The sequence below is a fragment of the Emydura macquarii genome, unplaced genomic scaffold, assembly GCF_026122565.2.
Source record: "Emydura macquarii macquarii isolate MOO-44397 ecotype Brisbane River unplaced genomic scaffold, CSIRO-AGI_Emac_v2 contig_670, whole genome shotgun sequence".
NCBI lineage: Eukaryota > Metazoa > Chordata > Testudines > Chelidae > Emydura > Emydura macquarii.
In genome coordinates, this window is record NW_027130807.1 from 596,336 (window position 1) to 617,357 (window position 21,022).

At 44.5% G+C, this 21,022-nt stretch overlaps 1 protein-coding gene across 1 annotated transcript in view; it reads right to left on the minus strand.

Moving 5' to 3' along the window:
- Window positions 1-21,022, minus strand: part of DAGLA (diacylglycerol lipase alpha) — a 100,835-nt gene that overhangs the window by 6,298 nt on the left and 73,515 nt on the right. The window contains exons 9-18 of the mRNA XM_067541463.1: window positions 20,273-20,397; window positions 18,729-18,885; window positions 18,345-18,428; window positions 18,099-18,176; window positions 8,629-8,709; window positions 5,508-5,650; window positions 3,912-3,980; window positions 2,676-2,748; window positions 976-1,172; window positions 438-567 (exon numbers count right to left, since the gene is read on the minus strand). Coding sequence (XP_067397564.1) covers window positions 438-567; window positions 976-1,172; window positions 2,676-2,748; window positions 3,912-3,980; window positions 5,508-5,650; window positions 8,629-8,709; window positions 18,099-18,176; window positions 18,345-18,428; window positions 18,729-18,885; window positions 20,273-20,397 — 1,137 coding nt within the window. The remainder of the gene's footprint in view (window positions 1-437; window positions 568-975; window positions 1,173-2,675; window positions 2,749-3,911; window positions 3,981-5,507; window positions 5,651-8,628; window positions 8,710-18,098; window positions 18,177-18,344; window positions 18,429-18,728; window positions 18,886-20,272; window positions 20,398-21,022) is intronic.

Genomic DNA, 21,022 nt, shown 5'->3' on the forward strand with positions numbered 1-21,022 from the left:
TTCTATTTCCAGCTCTGATATGAATAAATTATGTGACCTTGGGCCAGATTTGCCCTCTCTATGCCTCAGTTTCCCCTCCCAGCCTTTGACCATGTTGTGCATTTAGACTGTAAATTCTATAGAGCAGGGACTGGCTCTTTCTATGTACAACGCCTAGTACAACGGGCACCAATCTTGGTTGGAGACTCTAAGTGCTACTGGAATACACTACTATGTATAAGAGTTAATAAAACCAGGCTCCAGCACATGACTTTTCAACTCTCCAGCGAGTGTGTAGCTTTTGTTTGGTGCTGAGTGGGCACTTCCGCAGCTTACGCCCTCGCTGAATTTCCCCATCTCTTGCCCCGCTCCACCAAGTCTGAGACTTAAAAGCTATATTGCCATGCTGAGTCTCCCCCGCCTCTCCTGATACCAGAGACTCAGACACTCAGCATCACCTTGTTGAGCCCCTCCATGACCACATAGGGGAGGTGTTCATGCAGCATTGCTGGGGAGATGATCACTTCATTAAAGGCTTTATTGTCGCCCCAAATTGCAAAGTAAGTGGGATCCTCTTGTTCACAGCAACTGGAAGAGAAGACAGGGATCAAAAGAGAGGGAGAGATGGAGACATGGGAGAGCATGTAAGTCAGAGAGGGGGAAGGAGGGAAGGAATGTGAAAAGGAGACACAGTGGGGGCCAGAAACAGAGAAAAAGAGAATAGGATGGAGCAGTAAAATAGAAGTGACATTGAGTTACACACACTGCGCCACTGCTCCCAAGACCAACACTAACCAATCTCGTTCTACCTCCTCCCCAGGACAGACACTACCACCACAGGATGGTGCTAAACACCTCCCAACAGACAAAGAAAGCTGCCAAAGAATGCTGTGGCTTTCCTGAAGGCTATCCCCCTGGATCCGTTTCCAAAACTGAAATGTGCCCTCCAGCCTGGTCACTGGCTTGCAGCATAGATGTCATTCCAGCTGTACTTACCAGCACTGCTCGGCAGGGTGATTGTGCACCACGTGGATGATGCGGCCAGGTGGATAGAGTGGTGTACTGGCAGACAGGGCAATAGTTAGGTCACTGGGGTGAGTCCAGAGGCGGTTACTGGTCACTGAATTCCCTTCAGTCTCTTCAGGGAGCTCTGACTTGGGTATGCACTTTGTGGCACCCACGATGATTCGCCACTGTCCAAGAAGAGAGAAAGGAGAATGAGGTGATGCAATGGACTGTGATGCCAAAATACAGAAAGGGACAGTGTGGAGATGAGAAAAAAGGACAGGATAAAAAGCCAAGGGAGAAGGGGGCACATAGTGTCACATTCCTAGAGTCACTTCACACTAGACTGTTTCTGGGTTTGGTTAAATAGGATACACAACGCCTTAAAAGTGTCCCAAAAACAAAAAAATTGGGCTTATGTCCTTATTTGCTTAATCAGGAAACAAAGGAAAGTTCAAAGGTTCCTACCACCCCAAAATTATTTTTTTCCTGCTTGCTTTTACCTTAGAAATAGCAAAGTCTTGTCTTTCCTGTTTTTGCTGAAGGTTTCCTTTGAGGAGCCAGAGACATGGTGTGGAAGTATTATCAGCCCTGCATTGGAGGGCCAGGTATGGTGAATCTTTTACAAAGATATCTTTTCTCAGACCTATTTATTAGGCATTTGAGTTAAGCAGACATTAGCGACAAATGAAAGAAAACAAAGTTCTAAAGAATCTGCATAAAAACCTCTTCCCCTCTCAGTTAACCAGGGTTTCGCTTCCCTGGTCCTAGAGAGATCATAATCCTAACAGTTTCACATACCCACAGAATACTCCAAGACAAGAGCTGAATTTCCAAGGTAAAAAACAAGCAGAAGAACAAACAACCCAACCAAAAAAAAAAAAAGCCCCTTTTCAAGCATGTCACTCTACACAACCACACAAAAAGACACAAAGCCCTTTTTCCCCCTTTGCAGGTCATCTTTAAAATCCTTGATATTAAAACTGCTACTAGTGTTAATAAGGCTTCTGTTATCCCTTAGAACAGGGGTGCCAAACCTACAGCCCGCGGGCCATACACAGCCCACCAAATCATTTCATAAGGCCTGCAGCCTGCTTCAACATGATATACTAAATGGCCGATTTATTAGCGGTTTGTCATCAAGTTTACATAATTTTAGTTTACACAAATGTGTAAGTAGACAATACTGTACATAAAAACAACCTATCTAAATACATATGAAACAAGGTGAACTTAAAATATAAGTCAAAACATTTGATTTTAAATCTTCTTAAAATATGTACAATTTATTTGGCCCACACAAGGTTTTGCTTATAGTTTATGTGGCCCTCCTGTGTAATAAGGTTGGGCACCGCTGCCTTCGAATGATGACATTTCCCAATCTGCTGGAAATTAATCTTTATGACATAGTACACATATAAATCCTCCATTTTTAAAGGATTAATATAATCCACTTAACCCAAACCTGCACAACTGGATAGACACCATGAAGTCTTGGGTATAAAACTCCACACCCGCTCCATTACTTAGTCCATTACAGCTATTGCTCATTAAAGGCCAGGTAGAGCTTGAATTGGAGTGTGAGACCTCAAACAGACTCAGCTCAGGACACCACCTATTCATTTGGTCTGGCGTTTGTACGTGAGTAACTTTCAAGGCTCTTCATTCCAAGTGGATTTGAATCTTCTTACCTTTGGTTTGTTACTTCTCTGGAGAACATCAAGAAGCTGCCGGCGAAATCCTTCTAGCTGTGAGAGACCAATCCTGGAAGAGAGAGAGAGAAAGGGTGTTAGCTACCACTGCACAGGTGACTACTAAGAGGTAAGCATCACAACACAGGTGCCAAGCAGAGGTGGGACTGACAGAACAGGAGAGTAAGATAACACAATACAAGAGATGGTACAAAGGTGTGGGATGTGCCACAATACAGATGACCGAAGAAACATCACAAAGGTGTGAGATTACATAATAGAGGTAACCAAGCGTAAGAAGCCACAGATAAACTGTACAGAGATGAGATAGTGTACAGGTATGAGATGTGACAATACAGATAAGCAAGGAGATGGACACAGGTGTGAGATGGCATGAGATAGGTAGACAGTACACGGATGTGACGTCACAATACAAGGAACCAGGAAAATGGTTCAGAAATAGAAGAGTACAAAACAGGTATGTCAAGGAGACGATACCGCAGTGTAAGACACCACCATATAGATCATCAGAGAGACAATGCACAGGTAGGAAATGTCATCATACAGGTTACCATTAATAATACTTAGCACTTCTGAGTGCTTTTCCTCCAGAGATCTTAAAGCACTTTATAAAAGTGGGTCAGTATCATTATTCCCATTTCAAAGATGGGCAGATCAGAGAGAAATGACACAACTTGCCCAAGGTCACACTGTGAGTCGATAGTAGAACTGGGAATAGAACCCAGGTATGCTGGCTCCTAGTCTAATGCCCTAGCCATTAGGCCACACATCTCCAAATTATAAAAAGGTGTGAGATGTCCAACTATATAGGTAATCAGGGAGAGGGTCCACAGGTGTGAGATGACACAAGTAACCTAGGAGACAGCACACAGGTGTGAGATGACACAATACAGATACCAGGGAGATGGCACAGATATATCAGATGCCACAGTGGACGGAATTGTGGAGTCATGATATTCACCTTTTCACTCATACAGACAACTGAGGAAAGAGGGGAAAGATATGACAATACACAGGTGTGTGATACACCAATAAAGGTGTCCAGGTAAAAGATACAGCAATACAGGTAACTAGGAAGAGAGGGACAAGTAAGACGTAAATGAGGAAACTAGAGATAGATATGATCGGGGAATGGGGGGTTCAGACAGGAAAGACACCCTTTGGCATAGAACATGTGGATAATGAAGTGAGGACTTCAGAGACATTGCAACTTGCCTGGGGACTAGATCTTTGCCAAGCACGACTGCAGTCACAAACTCTTTCGAGTACTCCATGGCATCCTCACTGGAAGAGAAACAGGATCCAAGAAGAACATGTAGGATTTCACTGGCAGAGAACTGCACTCCATGGCCAAACTGCTCTTGGCCTCTGAGGAGTCTCATGTCCAAGAGGCTGAATTTGGGGGATTGTGGTATTGCACAGGCTACAATTTCTGTTCCTGTCAGCATCTGGGTTTCTTGCTCTGCAGACGCAAGACTTGAAATACACTCCCTGTGCCCCAGGTGCTATTAGCCCTTGCATACACTTGGGAAAGGAAGTGCTCAAACATTATGCCTCAAATTGAATCTCCCATAGTCTTCAGATGGCCAAGACACTTGAAGAGGTAGGAAGGACAGGATTTCCCATGCCCTTCTGAGACTACCATTACATGGTGCTTGTGGGACTCAGAACACCACTTTCTGCACCACCCCAGCCCCACAAGCCCAAGGTAAGAGTGAGCTAAGGCTCCCAGATCGCTGTTCATTATGCAGATTTACACCTTCATTGACTTCTCTCTGAATCAATCACAGACAGAATGACAATAGCGAGGCCATCACTACTGACAGAAGTCAAATGAGAGGGTCTACGGATGACTCTGCAAACCACGTTAAAGTGCAATGAAGATCAGAAACAAGCTAAATAGAGGCACTCTCCAGAGGTATCAGATACTCTGGGGTTTAACAGCACACTCTAGCCATGGCTGTGTATACAACAGCCTAAGAGTTTCTGCCAGAGGAAATTCAAATAGATAAGCTACAGAATTCACTCAGTGATTGTCCTGGGAAGTAATTCCTTTGACCGTCACTGCAGAGGACTCTCTGTCCAACAGTTACTGTGGAGACTCCTATCATGGTAATTATCTTGAAGGGCAATGCCCACAGTGATTACCATAATGGGAAACCCCCTCTGGGTACTACAGGGACACCCCCTCCCTTCTTGCAGGAACTACTGTGATAGGCAATTCTCTCTGGCTGCTGTAAATACCCCCTGCGGTGAGTCGTGACTGATCAAGGGACCCAACCCCTCTCCACTATGGTCAAAATGCATGATTTTTTTTTTTTGGTTAATATATGTCACCCACTGTATATCTATCTGCAATGGACAGAGGGGCATGGCACCATGAATCACATAGTATGCAGTGGAGGATGTGGGAAGGGACACTGGACTGCCAGGGTCTGCTTGCACTTACCACTGTAAACAAGATGAAGCTACAGTATTAGCCAGGGGACTCCTGTGCCATGTGACTTCACAGATTTAATGAGTATCTGGGACAACTGTCCACTTGGCATCATAATCAAGATCCAAAACCAAGATAGACAGTACCAGGCCTGTTGGACCTAACCAACAGCAACATCAGCTTCTATAGCATATTGCCCCCCAATGGCTGTAAGTTTTTTAGGGCAAGGACTGTCTCTTGTTATTTTTCAGTACAGCACCAAGCACAATGGGGGCCTGATGCTGACTGGGGCCTTGGGTGATATCATAGTACTAATAATACACAATAATGATCAGTTGCAATCCCCCAATCAGGTCTCATCTTTCAACACATACCTCAGCAGCCCACCAGGGGGAGAATAGGCATAGCACTTCAGTGATGGGTACTGCGGACGCAGCAGGAAGGACAGAATGGCAGCTGTGCCTGCCCCTAGGGAATGGCCCACCACAATCAGCCCATAGTGTTTTGTTCCTCTGCCCTGCAAAACAAAGACCAGCTGAGATACTGGAAGAATATGAACATCTTTCTACAATGCTCCCCCAGATAAGCAAAAGCTGACTCTTTCCAATGCACTAGTGCTCCATAACCTCCCTCCTTCCACCAACAGAAACTAATTATGGCCTGGCAGGATGACACCTGGAGTGTGAGTGGAATTCAGAGTCCATGCTGATTCAGTCTAGGCTATGTAACAACAGTTCCACCAAACAAATCCTATCCCTTCCCCAGAAGGACCCTTCTTCTGAAATGAAAGTGGAATTCATTCAGTCCTAAGAGTCACATGACTAACTTAGTGGGGCCCACCTCTGCCCCATCTGACGGATGGGAATAGGACAGTTTTGTTACTACCTGTGAATCTGTCTCATATCCAGGAACCCATCAGCCTGGAGACAGAATGCTGGGTAACCTCATCCCCAACCATTCACGAAGGCAACTCAAATGAATAATTTTCAGGACAAGATGGACTAGTTCCAGAAACCTTTTCAGAGGGGAACCTTAGAGATGTGTGTGGCAAGAATAACCATGGATGCATGTCTAATAGACTGGGGCGCTCCCAATGGGTTGCACACTTGCCAGGGAAAAATGGTCTACCCTGGAAAGGAGGATGAATATAAATTGGCTGGAACTGAGGGTGACCAGGAAGGCCATGAAATGTCTAGTTCCCCTCTTGGCGTCATCCAGGTTTAGAATGACAATTATGCAGCAGCAGCTTACATAAATGACCAGGAAGAATTTGGATCTCTCACCCGAGAACAGAGAGTGGAAAAGTGGAAGATGCTGGTTTTAGCCATCTAAGTACAAAACAAACACAACATTCAGGCCAAACATCTGAGTCAACAGACTGTGCCCAAGGAGAATGGGAAATGAACAGACAACGTCCTTCAGTTCATCTTCTGGTATGAGGAACTTCACAGATCAATTTGTTTGCCTTGTTGGACTTTTCTTGTTGCAGTCACTGGGAGAGGAAGGCATGGAAAAAAATCGATGCATTCTCAATTTAGCAGTCTGATCCCCTGATGTGGGCCTTTCTTCCTTTCCCTCTCCTGGCTCAGGGAGCCAGAGTAATTCTGAGAACACCAAAGTCTGGCCCCACAGGCCTTAGTTCTCCTGGCTCCTAGAAACGTCAGTTTGCTCCCCTGAATTCCACCTCCCACTAAAGGTCCAATCAGATGCCAAAAACTAAGAAATCCCAAATAATGGCTTGGAACTCAGTGATTAGATATTGATCCCAGCAGATTTACTCCTGCAATCACAAAAAATCCACTTCTAAGCTTTACTACTGCATTTGGTGTATATTCGCAAGTTGGAGCTCTAGGCCTGGCCTGAACCACAAAGTTTACTAATAAAAAGCTTTGTTGGCTTTATCAGAGCTCTGAGTCTCAGTTCTTTACATGACCAACAGCAGCACTAAGGGACCCTAAGCTATCTAGAAGAAAGGAGAGTCTACCATCACCTCCTCAGAACTCCAGGTTTACCAAGTCACAGGCCAAACTTTTCCCTCCAATTAAGATGGGAAATCAAATCTGGTACTAAGAAACAAAATGGAACCAGTAGAAGCACCATCTACCATTCTGTTGTTTCACTTATCAGTTAAAGTAGCATTCTGAAGTGGCCATCATATCTATGAGGAGGGTAAGTGAAACGAATGCTTTGTCCATGAAAGAACCATTTCTTCAGCTTCTTCCTGGTAAAGTTGTCCTTTAGATGGCACTTGACTGTTTCACAAAGTTGCTTCTACATATCATATTAATGAAGACATCTCCTTATCTTCACCTGGGCCACACCCTACAGAGCGACACCAAATTACACCTGTTGAAAATTGGACCCAACACATTTAAAACTATCTTACTATAAGGAAGTCAAATTAAATTGCCTTGATGTGAGATGGGTGATCAAGTATTATTTAGAAAGGAACACTGACAAGATTTTGTGTGTACTATGTGCAGGAGAGAATTATGGTAGCAGAGCTTCAAACAGCATTATATTCTTGCAAATCCTGGCAGCAATTATTGAGGTCTACAGGACAGCAGGAAAATGCCCCTCTCTCCATGAGTAAGAGTTTATTCAACAAAGCCAATTTCCACTTTCTGGAATGAAAGGAATAGGGCATCATATTAAGAAATCATCAGAGTAGAGACCTGTGCATCCCTCTACCCGTTTACTAGACATTACAAGGTGGACATCTCATTGGGGCATTTGGCTACCAAATCCTGCAGTCTGCCATCCTTCCTTGATCCCTCTTTTCCTTCTTTCGCTTCTTCTTGGTTTCTAGATGGCTTGCTAAATCCCAATAGTCCGTCTTCAAACTAAGGCATTCTTTGGGCATGAGAACAGGGCAATCTTCCCATATTAGGGAATCTGACAGTCCAGAGAAGCGGTCCCTTAGCTAAGAGTTAATCATTCTGTTAGTGTAGCATAATTTATATTCACTTTGGAGGTTAGCATGCTGGAGTTGTGGTGTGGTTCTCTTCATGATACAGGGAGATCAGCTCATGCAAAAAGTACATATTTGAGCTGTTCAGATGAATGCAAGTGGGCATACCTGTCCAGTAGCCTTCCCCTAACCTAATGGATTCCATGGGCACTAAAATATACTCTTATGAGATGTTCCTCTGCTCAGTGTTACAATGGGATGAAGTGTTTTGTTTTGTTTTTTGCAACGCCAGCCTGACTTCCTGTTTTTAGCCTTGCCTCAAGAACTAGCTCGGGAGCCCTGCAGGACTGGTGTGGAGAACTCTTCAAAACGGAGACCCTGGAGGAACAAGGCACTGGAGCAACAGGTAATAAGTTGGTGCTCTGGTGGCTGGGATCAGCAGGAATCGAAAGAAAGCTTTGAGCATTGGACCAATTCTAGTACAGCTGTTTCAGGGAAGTGTGGATGGAGGCAGAATACCAATGGCAGATGGGAATCCTATCTCCTAAGCACTCTACAAGGAACACAAGAAAGCAAGGACTCACCAAGTCACGTCCAAAGGCTTGAGAAAGCACCATCTCCTGCTCCAATTTCTTCTTGATGTACTCAGCAGACAACACCATTCCCTGAGGGCAGACACCAAGGAACAGAGAGCAAAATGTGAGCATTAGCATATCAGCAAAGTCTCAACACACAGAAGCCAGCAAATTACTGAAAAGGGCTAGTGGGCTTTCTGGCTAAGGCTCTGGACTTCACCCAAGGGTGGAAGGTACTGACTCAGCGTTTCATTTCATTTGGAGAGGAATTAATTGGGGTAGCAGCAGGTATCTGTCTAGTTAGCAAGGTTGTGAACCACTATAAAGTAGTAGAAGTATTTATATCATGGTTGCATACAGAGGCTCCAATCAGGACTAGGGCCTGCTGTCATTTTGAAGTATGAACACATGTTTTTGAAAGCTCTCTGACATTTGGAACATTAGGCAGGCAGTCAGGCTATCTGTCTGTCTATCTATCTTTGGTAATTACAGTCACACAGGAAGTCTATGGCAGAACAAGGAACTGAACCTGGATCTCCTGAGTCCTAGTACCTTAACCATTATACTTTCTAATTTCAATCTGTGAATGAAAATGTTAACTATTCTAACGAGCAAATAATGAGAACATCAAGGTTCTTGTTATGCCTACTGGCAACAGAGAGTGAGAGAACTGTCTGGAAGCCTAGATGGGAAGAGGAATGGGTGGGGCCACTAGTGAATGGAAAGGGAAGTAGCTATTGCGTGGAATCAACTATTATTGGATACTGAAGACATCGGAGTGGGTTTGTAGTTGTGAGCTCTTATGGGGACTTCGGTTGGGTAGAATTTAGAAACTTCTGGAAGGTAGCAGGGGACCTGATAACATGGTTCTACAGAAAGCTGGCCAGCTCATCTTATTTGTCTGCCTTCAGTCTACACAGTGTTCAATTCACTTCATGGTTGTTTCTCATTCTATCTGTAGTATTTGTATCCATACTGCAACAGATAATTAGTGTTCAGTGATCAACAAACACCAATGTATGAATGTGATGGGGTATACAAACTGCACACTGGGATGGAAGGGGTTAAAGGACTATAATGGGCCCAGCTAGCCCCACCCCTCCAACCTGGGAACAGGGAGACAGGGTTAAAAAGGGAGCAACCCAGCTCAGAAGGGAGCGGCTGGAGAAGAGTGCAGACCCACCCAGGAGGTTCCTGCCAAAAGGAACTGGGGAAAAGCCTCCCAATGGGGACAAGACTGTATGCAGATCCCAGCTGGGGCTGGCAAGATTTGGTTTCCTTCTTTGTTTGTTTTTTATCTGAGATCAGAAGCAGTGGAAAGAAGTGACACAGGGAAGGTAGCTAAGAGGGCCCTCCTCCGAAGGCCAAATGCTGCTGACCTTCCTACGGCCCTGGATGGGAGCCTGGTGGAGTGGGTGGGCCCAGGGTTCCCTATCACTGCCCCTGCAATGAGCAGACACTAACCACTAGGATCCTCAGCCCCCAGAGGGCCCCATTACATTGGTGGAGAATCAGGACAGTCTAGGGTCCCAGGCCTGACAGTAGGCCCTATCCAAACAAACAAAACCCAGATGGATACTGAGAAGCTGCAAAAATGGGTTCTGGAAAACCAGCAGCAGCAAGCTGACAAGCAACAGCAGCTGATTAGGGAGATGGCAGCCCAACAATAGCAACTCTTCCATTAGGTGGTGATACTCCTACAAGCACTAGGGGCAACCTCAGGCCTACCCATGGGAGGAGGAAATGCCAACAGAAGTCTACCTATGAAGCTGACCAAAATGGGGCCCCCATATGACACCGAAGCATTCCTGGTCACCTTTGAGTAGTTGTGGCCTGAAGGTCCAGAGAGAACTTGGCCACCCTACTGGCTCCTTACTTGACTGGTCTGGCCCAGACTGCCTATCAGGATCTCTATGAGGTGATAGGACTGGACTATGTGCACGTCAAAGCAGCCATCCTGAACACCTTCAATGTATCATCTGAAACATACCAACAATGCTTCCGCCTTGAAAAGTTCCCCCCTGGCGCATGGCCGTGAGCAGTTGCTCAGAGCCTGTCGGGGAACTGCTGGCAGTGGCTCCAACCAAAGGGATGTACCAGGATCTGGGTGGCAGAGAAGATAGTTGTGGAGCAATTCATCCAATTCCTGCCATTGGAAGGATGTGAATGGGTGGTCAGACATTGGCCAGAGATGCTGCCAGAGGCAGTACCATTGGCAGAAAGCTACCTGATGTCCCTTGGACCAGAGGCGGGAACACCAAAAGTCAGGTTGGTTCATCCCTGATCCTCACAGAGCATCAACACCTGAACACCAAGAAAGGTAACTGGGGTGGGTTATTAGGGGGACTCTCCCTCCCTTGGGAGAATGGGCCTGGAAACCAACTACTCCCACTGACAGCTGCTTTGTGTGTGACCAACAAGGGCATTTCAGAAAGGACTGCCCCTTCATGGAATGCAATCATGGGCAGGCTTGGACAGCCAAGAACAGGGCGTGAAAGAGGAGTCTTCGGAAGATGTTGGTCCCAGTACAAGTGAATGGGATAGCTGTACAAGGGCTGATAGACTAAGGCTGCAGCCGGACCTTAGTCTGGGAGAAGCTGGTAGTGGCCAAGGATAAAACTGGAGACCTAATATGCCTCCAGTGTATACATAAGGATGGATGGCCCTACCCCACAAGAGAAATATGACTGACTGTGCAAGAACATACAGAAACTTTTTGAGCTGGAGTGGCACCAGACCTTGCCTAGCTGGTCACACTTGAGCAAGACTGGAAATACTTCAAGGAAATTGTCAAGGGATGGCGGGACCCTTCCCTGATGAAAGTGGAGCCAGAGCTGGGGGATGTGGGGTGGCGGGAGACGGCAGCAGTGGCTGAGGAGGAGTCAGTGAGAGAAGGTGACTCCCAGGAAGATGAAGTCCAGGGGAAGGATCATCCACTCAAGGAGGCGGCCCTTCAACTGGATCCAAGAACAGCCACAGGGGCTTCCTCGCCACCTGTCAACCTGACCTGATGTCCTGTGGAGGGGACTTAATGGAAGAACAAACAAATAAACCCACTCTAAGCTAAGTATATTAATAGCTCGCCCAGGCAGACAGTAAGGTACTGGACCCCAAACTGCTGAAACAGTATTTCCTTTTTAAACTGATTGGGGGGAGCGCATACAGGGCAATGAAGGATCCTAAGATAAGGGGAAGTAAAGATGCAACTTCTAGTGACAAAGAAGTACTGTTAGGGGTTCTACGATTGGCCCATACTGTCCCATGTGGAGGCCATTTGGGGAGGGAGAAGACGCTTGACAGTTCTATAGGTTCTGGGTTCTGAGGTTCTACAGGCTGGGTGTCCACCCTGAGGTGCGAGACTATTGTGTCTATCTGGCTATGCCAGTGCACAAATCCAAAGAAGGTCCTAAAGGCCCCCTAGGTGGGGATATCTTTTGAACAAATTGGCATAGACATGGTGGGCCCATTAAAGAAATCTGCCACTGGGCACAAATACATATTAGTGATCTTAGACTACACTACCAGACAGCCTGAGGCCTTTCCCCTACAGTCCGCAACAGCGGCTGCCGTTGCTAGCAAACTCATAAAAATATTTGCATGGATGGGGATCCCAAAGGAAATACTGATGGACCAAGGGACAAATTTTACCTCACAATTGATGAAAGAACTATGTGACCTGCTGAAGGTCAAATCCTTAAGGACCTCAGTGTACCACCCCCAAACTGATGGGTTAGTTGAGTAGTTTAACAAATCATCACAGAACATGCTGAAAAAGTTTGCAACTATCAAACCCCGACACTCGGCCCACCTGATCCCCCCTCTCTTATTCACCATCCATGAGATACTGCAAGCATCCACGGGGTTCTCCCCAGGTGAACTATTGTATGGGAGACAGCCAAGAGGAATCCTGGATTTCCTCCAAGAAGCGTAGGAAGAACAAAACACCAGGATGAGCAATGTAGTAAAATATGTGATACAGCTATAGGAGAAACTGAAGACCCTGGGGGAGTCCACGAGAGAAAATCTACAGAGGGTGCAACACACCCAGGAACAAACCTATAGCAAAGGGGCCTGCCTGAGGAAGTTCCAGCCCAGAGACTGAGTATTACTACTGCTACCAACCTCAGAGTCCTTGCTTGATGGCAAGGCCCCTTCAAGATGGTGAAAAGGGTAAGGGAGGTCGATTATGAGATCCAGCAGTCCAGGAAAAGGAAGTCTACCCAGGTATATCACGTCAACCTATTGAAGGACTTGAAGGGGCAAGAAGGCCTCCTCTTCACCCCATTTCCTCCAAGCGCAGAGCTTGGACTGCAGGCCACGACAACACAGAACGACATGATGGTACTTGTAGTAAAAGGTCTGCAGCCCAAACAAAAGTGACAAATATGACAGCTTGTTGAATAATTCTTCAAGGTGTTTTCAACAGAACCCGGGCGGATCCACCTGATGATCCACCACAAAGACACCGAACCAGGGAGTAAGGCATGCGAGAGTCTATGGCCACTCCTGTGAAAGATGTGGGAGATGGTTCAGTGGGAACTCCAGGCCATGATAGGATTGGAGGTTGTTGAAGAATCACACAAGTGGAGGAGCTCATTGTACCTGTGCCCAAATCAGATGGGTCAGCACGGTTCTGTACGGACTTCTGGAAGGTAAATGTCATTTCAAATTTGATATATACCCCATGCTTCGGATTGATGAACTGCTGGAAAGACTGGGTGTCATCAAGTTCCTATCCACCCTCAACCTGATGAAGGGATACTGGAAAATCCCCTTGAAACCTGAGGCTAAAGAAAAAACCGCTTTCTCCACACCGTGGGGGCTGTACCAGTTTAAAACCATGTCCTTCAGGCTTCATGGGGATGCCACCACTTTCCAGCAGCTGATGGACCAAATGTTATGACAGCATGGAGTGTACGCGGTCGTCTACAGTGAGGATATTGTAATTTACAGTGAAAACTGGACTGAACATATAAAGCACCTGACAGCAGTGTTACAGGACCTCAGGGGGGCAGGTTTGACAGCTAATCCGGCCAAGTGTCGAATGGCCACTCAAGAAGTCACACCTAGCATATGACATGGGATGAGATTGGCTACGATCTTTGGTGGATAAGGTCCAAGCCCTAGTGGACTGTCCAGTCCCTTTCATAAAGAGGCAATTTCGGCAGTTCTTGGAGTTGGCAGGGTACTATAAACGATTTATCCCAAACTTCTCCACCCTTGCAGCCCCTCTGACGGACCTGGTAAAAGATGCCGCCCCCAAAAAGGTCCAATAAACATAAGTTGTGATGAGGCATTCAGGACACTATGAAATCAACTGTCCCAGGAACCAGTACTATTCCACCCCGACTTTACAAGGCCCTCCATTCTTCAAACAGATGCCTCCGATGTGGGGAGTATTGTCACAGGAATTCAAAGGAGAGGAACATCCTGTTCTCTATCTTAGCCAGAAGTTGTTTCTGCGGGAAGTAGCCTAATCAACCATTGAGAAGAAGGCCCTGGCTGTGAAGTGGGACGTTGATGCCCTACGATACTACTTGTGGGGGCAACCCTTCCCTCCTCGTGACTGACCATGCACCACTTCGCTGGCTGAATTCAATGAAGGACCATCACTCAGGCATTATGCAGTGGTATCTCTCTCTGAAGCTATATAACTTCCAGGTGGTGCATGGAAAACAAAAACACAGACTTTTTTTCATGGAATGGAGGGGACGCAAGCGAAACCCTGGATGCCCCAAGCCATGGCCTGAGGGGGGGATACAAACACTGAACTGTTAAATGATTATACTGAGCCCAGATAGCCCCACCCCTCTAATGCTGCAGAGCATGCTCCAAATGGAGACAGGAAGCAACCCAACTCAAAAGGGAGAGGCTGGGGAGGACTGTAAACCTGGAAGCCTTCCAGCAGACAAGATTATGCAGAGCCCAGCCAGGGCCAGCAGATTTTGGTTTCCTTCTTTTTTTCTTTTATCTGAGACCAGAAGCAGTGGTAGGAAGCAACCTCAGGAAGGTAGCTCAGAGGGCATCCCCCGGAAGCCAAACACTGCTGACCTTCCTAGGGCCCTGAGTCAGAGCTCCTTGGAGTGGGCGGGCCCAGGCTTCTCTACCACAAGGCTCCTCCACCCCGAGAGAGACCCCATTACAATGAATCACCTGACTCAACTTGTCTAAAGGTGAAGAATGTGATAGGAAACGGGAATGGATGGACTGAAATAACTTAAATAGTTCTAAAGTAAAAAGTGAACATTGTCAAGTGTTGTTGATTAATATATAAGGGATTCATGCTCATCGCAAAAAAGTACTGCAACTTGGGTTTCTTCAAATTCTTCAAGATCAAATGAGCCACTGAATTAAATAAAACTGACAATTGAAGGGGAATAGCAGAACTCTGATGAGCTTGTGAACCTGCAAATGAGATATCTCTGATGCTATTATCATCATCAAAAAGTAACTGACAGGATCATTTAAGTCTCTGTTCTAGGCCTTCTGATAGCTCTTCAACTTCAGCCTCATTTAGGAACAATCCCTGTTCATCTTTGACTTCAATGGGAACTCCTGAAAATCAGTCACTTATTTAAGTGCCTAACATGGATTTAGGCTCCTATTTTTGAAAATCTTGATCTGAATCCATGATGATATGTTACTAATGGGTTGAATTAGTCAGACTTATAGATATATTCTTGATACTGATACTCTAATACACACACAGTAATTTTAATATTATGGAACCATCATCATAGCTTCATCATTGTCGTTAGGGCAGTAATTAAGTTTTTCTATGAAACTGGGATATTATTCCCTAAATTATAAAGGAATCAAAAGCTGGGCCTAATTTAAAAACTGGCACATCAACAGTAGGGGGCAGAGAGGAGATTTTGGGGGAAATTTCAAGAAAATAATCTGTACTGTTCTGTAGTTTTAAGGAGTTAAAAGGACTCCTTTTTTAAATCTGGGGAATATAACATTACTTTGGATTCCTGTAGCTCAAAACTGCTTCACATTTTCCACATACATAAATCACTGTGAAGATCCATACTTAGGCTCTACTGGAAGAAGGTAGGTTGTAATTAATTGTTAATAGGAAGTGTTGTATCTAGCTGTTACAGTATAGTTAAAACAGCATGATGTTTGTCATGGCCATAACTTTTAAGGCTTTTTGTTACCGGTCATGGTCTCTTTCACCCTGGCTAGCGTGCTACCAGGGAAGATTCCTCCATTACCTTATTATTTTATTTTTTCTTTAGCAATTTGGCTCTAGATATGTTCACTGCACTGGACTATGGAAGAATAACCTGAGTTTTAAGACAGACAAGGTGGATGATGTAATATTTTTTCTTGGACCAACTTCTGTTGGTGAGAGAGACAAGTTTTCAAGCCACACAGAGCTCTTCTGTGGCTCGATAGCTTGTCTCTATCACCAACAGAAGTTGGTCCAATAAAAGGTATTATCTCACCCATCTTGTCTGTCTAATATCCTGGGACAGACACGACTACAACTAGATTGAGTTTTAGGGGCATTTTGCTTAAAATAATGTGATCCTATGACGTTTTTGCAATTATGTTTCCCATAGATTTGTGATTTTACCCTACTTTTGTGATGATAACCAACTAACCTTGAGTATAGATATAGTCAAAGCCCCAGCAATAGCTCAGGTCATTCTTAACTAATGTAACTATGACAACAGATGTGACTCAACCAACCACTCCCTTCCTCTTGTAGTTGCAATACATCGGTGGGGAGCTCAGTACAAACCTGTCAAGAGTTTTCAGTTGTAGATCACATGATCAATTGTACATGAAACAGAACATTGGACTAGCTCAGCAAGTGGAGGTGGGTTATTCTGTTTGTGTGTACGTGAAAAAGTAATCAACACAAGAAAACAAAGCAGCTTATGGAAGTCCCACATTACCATATACCTCATTTATTTTCATATTCACTGTTGATTTTTGTGCACTATATTAAAAATATATCGATATACTAAATATTGTATTTTTTAGTCTTCCTTGAGAGCCAATAGCACTTAATTATCTAGTAATTCATATTAATAATAGTATTTTAAAATATAGCTGTATTTGTCTTTGCTATTTATTAGTAGGTGATATCTAAGAGATGAAAAATATCATCCAAACTAATTTATAATTATAATTTGATTTTATAAAATAAAAAACAAACTTCTTTAAGTTCTTCTTTAAGTAACTTCTTTAAGTTATATTTGAAGTTGCCACACCATTTATCAAAGAATAGAAAAGGAAATTTTATTAAAAAGTCCAAACAAAAACACAGGAAGAAAAAAAGGAATGATCTGATAAAATATGGACTAAAATCAGACTTAATAATGCAAATATTCTAAAAAGATCAGTAAAGAGAAAATCTTTACCTCTAACATGTATTTTAGATTTGCTCAATAGCTAGTAATAGATACTTGTAACTTACATTTTTGGTTTATTAATGTAATTTTCATTTGGATTTAATTTTACCTTTTTATTTTATAAAAATTGTTTACAATTATTATGCTACATAATTTTGAACAAAATGCATTAGTTCAACAACGAGACATGAGCACTAACTCTTTAAGCATAATATTTGGTAAATGAAACAAGCAGCATAGACTTTAAACTTCTGAATGTCCATTATATGACAAAAACATTATCTCATTTATTTCTGAATACTATTTTATTATGCTGATTAATGTTTGTTAAGTTAGAAGCATAAAACATAGCATTCACATTTACAAGAACAAAAATGCAACCCTAGGTTTCAACAATATGGCCCCATTCTGCAAGTCTATACACAGATGTAAGCCTTAACCAAACATGTAATCCCAGTGACCAAAATTGCAGTACACATGTGAATAAGAACTACTTTCATGAGCAAGGCATCCAGGATCAGGATCTTAGGCCTCTATCCAGCCAAGGACTTAAGCATGTGCTTAACTTTAAGCGTGAGATTAGTCCTTTTGACTAAGATACTCATGTACTTCAAATTAAGCACGTTTTAAATTGAGCACTTTGCAGTTTTGGGGCCTAAGGTGTTTTCTATACTAACTGAATTGATTTAGTTACACCAGGCCAGATCTCTAATATAGACATGCTGCATCAATTTTGTTACATCAACGCAAGTTTTCTCAACAGAGACGAGGCTCTGGTGTGGGTGAGTGTCACTGAGACTGTTACACTTTGTCAGGGATAAATTCCTTTTTCTTTTGATTGACTTTTTCAGAATTTGCTATGTCAGTGATTTTGTTTTACACCTAACAGATTCTTTTTATTACTGTGTAATTTTTATTAATTGTGCATCTTTCTTTTCTTTGATTAATGGCCTACTAATCTCAGAAGGTTTTGGGTGTTTTAATACCTCCACTTTGCCATTATATATCCAAGGCTCTCAAAGAATTAATGAATCTTGCAACATTTTGGGGGAGAGGGTTGGGATTACACTGTCAAGTTAGAAAGCCAAATAAGACGGGTTTCCTGAGTACCTTGTGTCCCAGCCAGGTTCCATGGTGACCCTCAACTGGGAGGCGCTCTGCATCCCCTGTCAAGTCAGTTAGGGCATCCTGGAGGGAGAGAATCCAACACCATTCAGAGAGTGAGAGACAGAGAGACAGCAAGAGTGTGAAATGAGGTCTCTGCGTATACCTGAAGAAATTCCCAAGGACTACATGTAATATGGTGCATGCTGGTGAGGATGAGCACCAGAGGACTCCATCACAGAGCACACGTACCTTTGGAGACAGAGTTCCTCGGATACTGATGACCACCTTCTTCTTCTCATGGTCCACAGCCACATAGAAGGGAGTTTCATAGACCTGGGGAAAATGCACTACTCTGTTAAAACATTCAGCCCACCTAACTGTGACTCCCCCCACCACCCTCCCAGCTAGGGTGAAGTAGACCACCTGCATGACATGGCTCCCCTCTGGATGGTTCAAGATCAGCAGTAACATAAAGACTTGTATACAAGTGGTGCGGTTAATCCAGAGGGGGAGCTCCAGTGTTGGGGGAATGGCTTAGAGTCCTCCCAACCATGCTAGAGAGCACATAACTCTCATGGGGCAGTGTCTGGGGAACGTGTCCCAAGTATAACAGGGGCCAAAGAGTCTTCTTACGGCATCATGACAGGAGGTGTAGACAATGTCCACTGAGGTCATATTCTCATCCAGGAAGTGGCGACGGATGGCGATGGCATTGCAGCCGCAGCAGTTATCCTCCTCGATGGTGACACTAGGGGCATAGCGTGGCCGGGCGGGGCAAAGACAGCAACATCTGCAGAGGTAAAGAATGACTCTGAGGAAAAAGGAAAGGTGGGGAGAAGTGGGGCTTTGGGAAGAGAGGTAGGGAAGTAGGGGAGGCACTGAGCCAAGAAGGGGAAACAAAGGGAGATAATATGTGGTCTGGAGAGCATCTGCATGCGACTCTCTAGCCTTGCCTCATATCATTGTTTTTATGCACTGGTGCCATGAAGCTGTAGCACAGACAAGGCACAAGCATCACCTAACTATGAGCTGAGTAGGTTTAGATGGCATGGCGAGGGTAAAAATGCCCATGTCCTACCTGTACTACAGCTTCTGCTATCGATAGGCCAGGGGGAGCTGCACCCATGCAGAAAAATGCTTAGTTTTCCCCAGAGTAGACACACCCTCTTTTCCAGTAACACCGTTTAAAATCACCATGGGGGAATGTTGCTTGTGGACACCAGGGGGAGCAACAGTGCAACTAATGACGGAAGACTCAATGTGACTGGGATCTCTGAACCCTCCACAGAACTGAACACTGGAGGGATGCTATCTATACCTTTGTTACTGCAATCCCAAATGGCTTCTAACAGACAAAGAGGCCATCCCTCATTCAGGTCTTAGTCCATAAAAAACAACGCCATTCTGGAGTTCCTAACCATCAAAAGGACAGCTAATTTGTTTGTTTGTTTTTTAACACTTGAAAAATGTCTTTTCCAACACCTTATACACAAATGACTCAAAAGTGGACAGACTCTTAGTAAAAACGTTCCTAAAATCCAAACAGCTTCTGGACTAAGACTACACATGAGCAGCTCAGCCACAAAGTAAATGGACTGAGAAAGTTCCAAGCAGCTGAAAACATGAAATGTTTAAAATGAAAGTGCCACCTCACTGCTAGTTACCTGCAGTACTGTTAACTGGAGGTGACCACGCTACTCCTGGCATCAAAAATAAATTCCAGAAAGCAATGACCAGAGATCCCAGCCAAGTCTCATTGATGCTAAAGGTCAGCTCCTTGCATTTCTGTGCTTCCCAACACTGCGAGATGGCAATTCTGACTCAATGAATATAGTCTTAATCAATTCCCCATGCTGGCTGTATGAAGCACACAGGTCTGGCAAGGTCTTTGGCATGTCAAAGAGGACATGCAGACACACAGTCTGGATTATTTCATAGGGAGGACAGATGAGCAGTAGGGAGTAAGGGACCGAGAAGAAAGAATGGGGAAGAAATAAGGAAAGTGAGAAGAAGACAGGAAATGGAGAAGAGAAATGGAAAGGGGAAGTAGATAAAGAAAAGGAGAAAAATGGAAGAAAAGGAAGACAGAAGGAAAAAATGATATGGGGAGAAAGGAAGCAAAATGGGGAGAGAGAAAGAAAGTGAAGGCAGCTGGAGAGGCAGGGACGGCCACTCACGAGCAGGATCTGGCCAAGCGACAGAGTCCACAGGTGGGCTTCCTCATCAGGTACATGGGCCAGCCATAGGCAGCCAGGGCAAACAGCATATAATAACAGACCTCTTTGTACCGCAGCATCTCTTGCTGAAAGAGACAACAGAGATTAATTCATATTCTCTTTGGTAGTGCTCACCTCACCTTGACTCCCTTCTTCAGCATTCTCCCCACCAAGAACTCTCAACTGCATGTTAGAAATGTGCATCCTTGCTTCCTCTTGATCTCAGCATATTATGTCAGCCCTCCCCCTCCCCACCACCAGAGCAGCTAGAGCTCTGAGTGCATCATCAGTTGCCTTGTGGAGGACATGTTGGCTATCCTGGGCCAGATCCTCCGCTGGAGTAAATCAACCAAGCTACACCAATTAACACCAGCTGAGTCTCTCACCCATAAATGTTTAATAAAGTTAAGAATTAGATCTAAAGATATTCCTGCTGTACATCAGCAAACTATCACACCTTTGCAAGGGAACCCATCCCACAGCGGTCTTAGCTCTATTACACTGAGAAGATCCTAGTGCTACTCCAAGTCCCATAAACCTTGTCTATGAAAGGAGACAAAGAAGCAATCCCCCACCTGTCTAGAATGAGAGGCAGTCTGAAGACAAAGTGGAACACAGTGGAGCAGAATAGAGCCACAAACAAGTTAATAACAGAATCAGTTGATCGGAAGAAACTTGCATTGGGTCATCTACCCCAGCTCTTTTGCAACA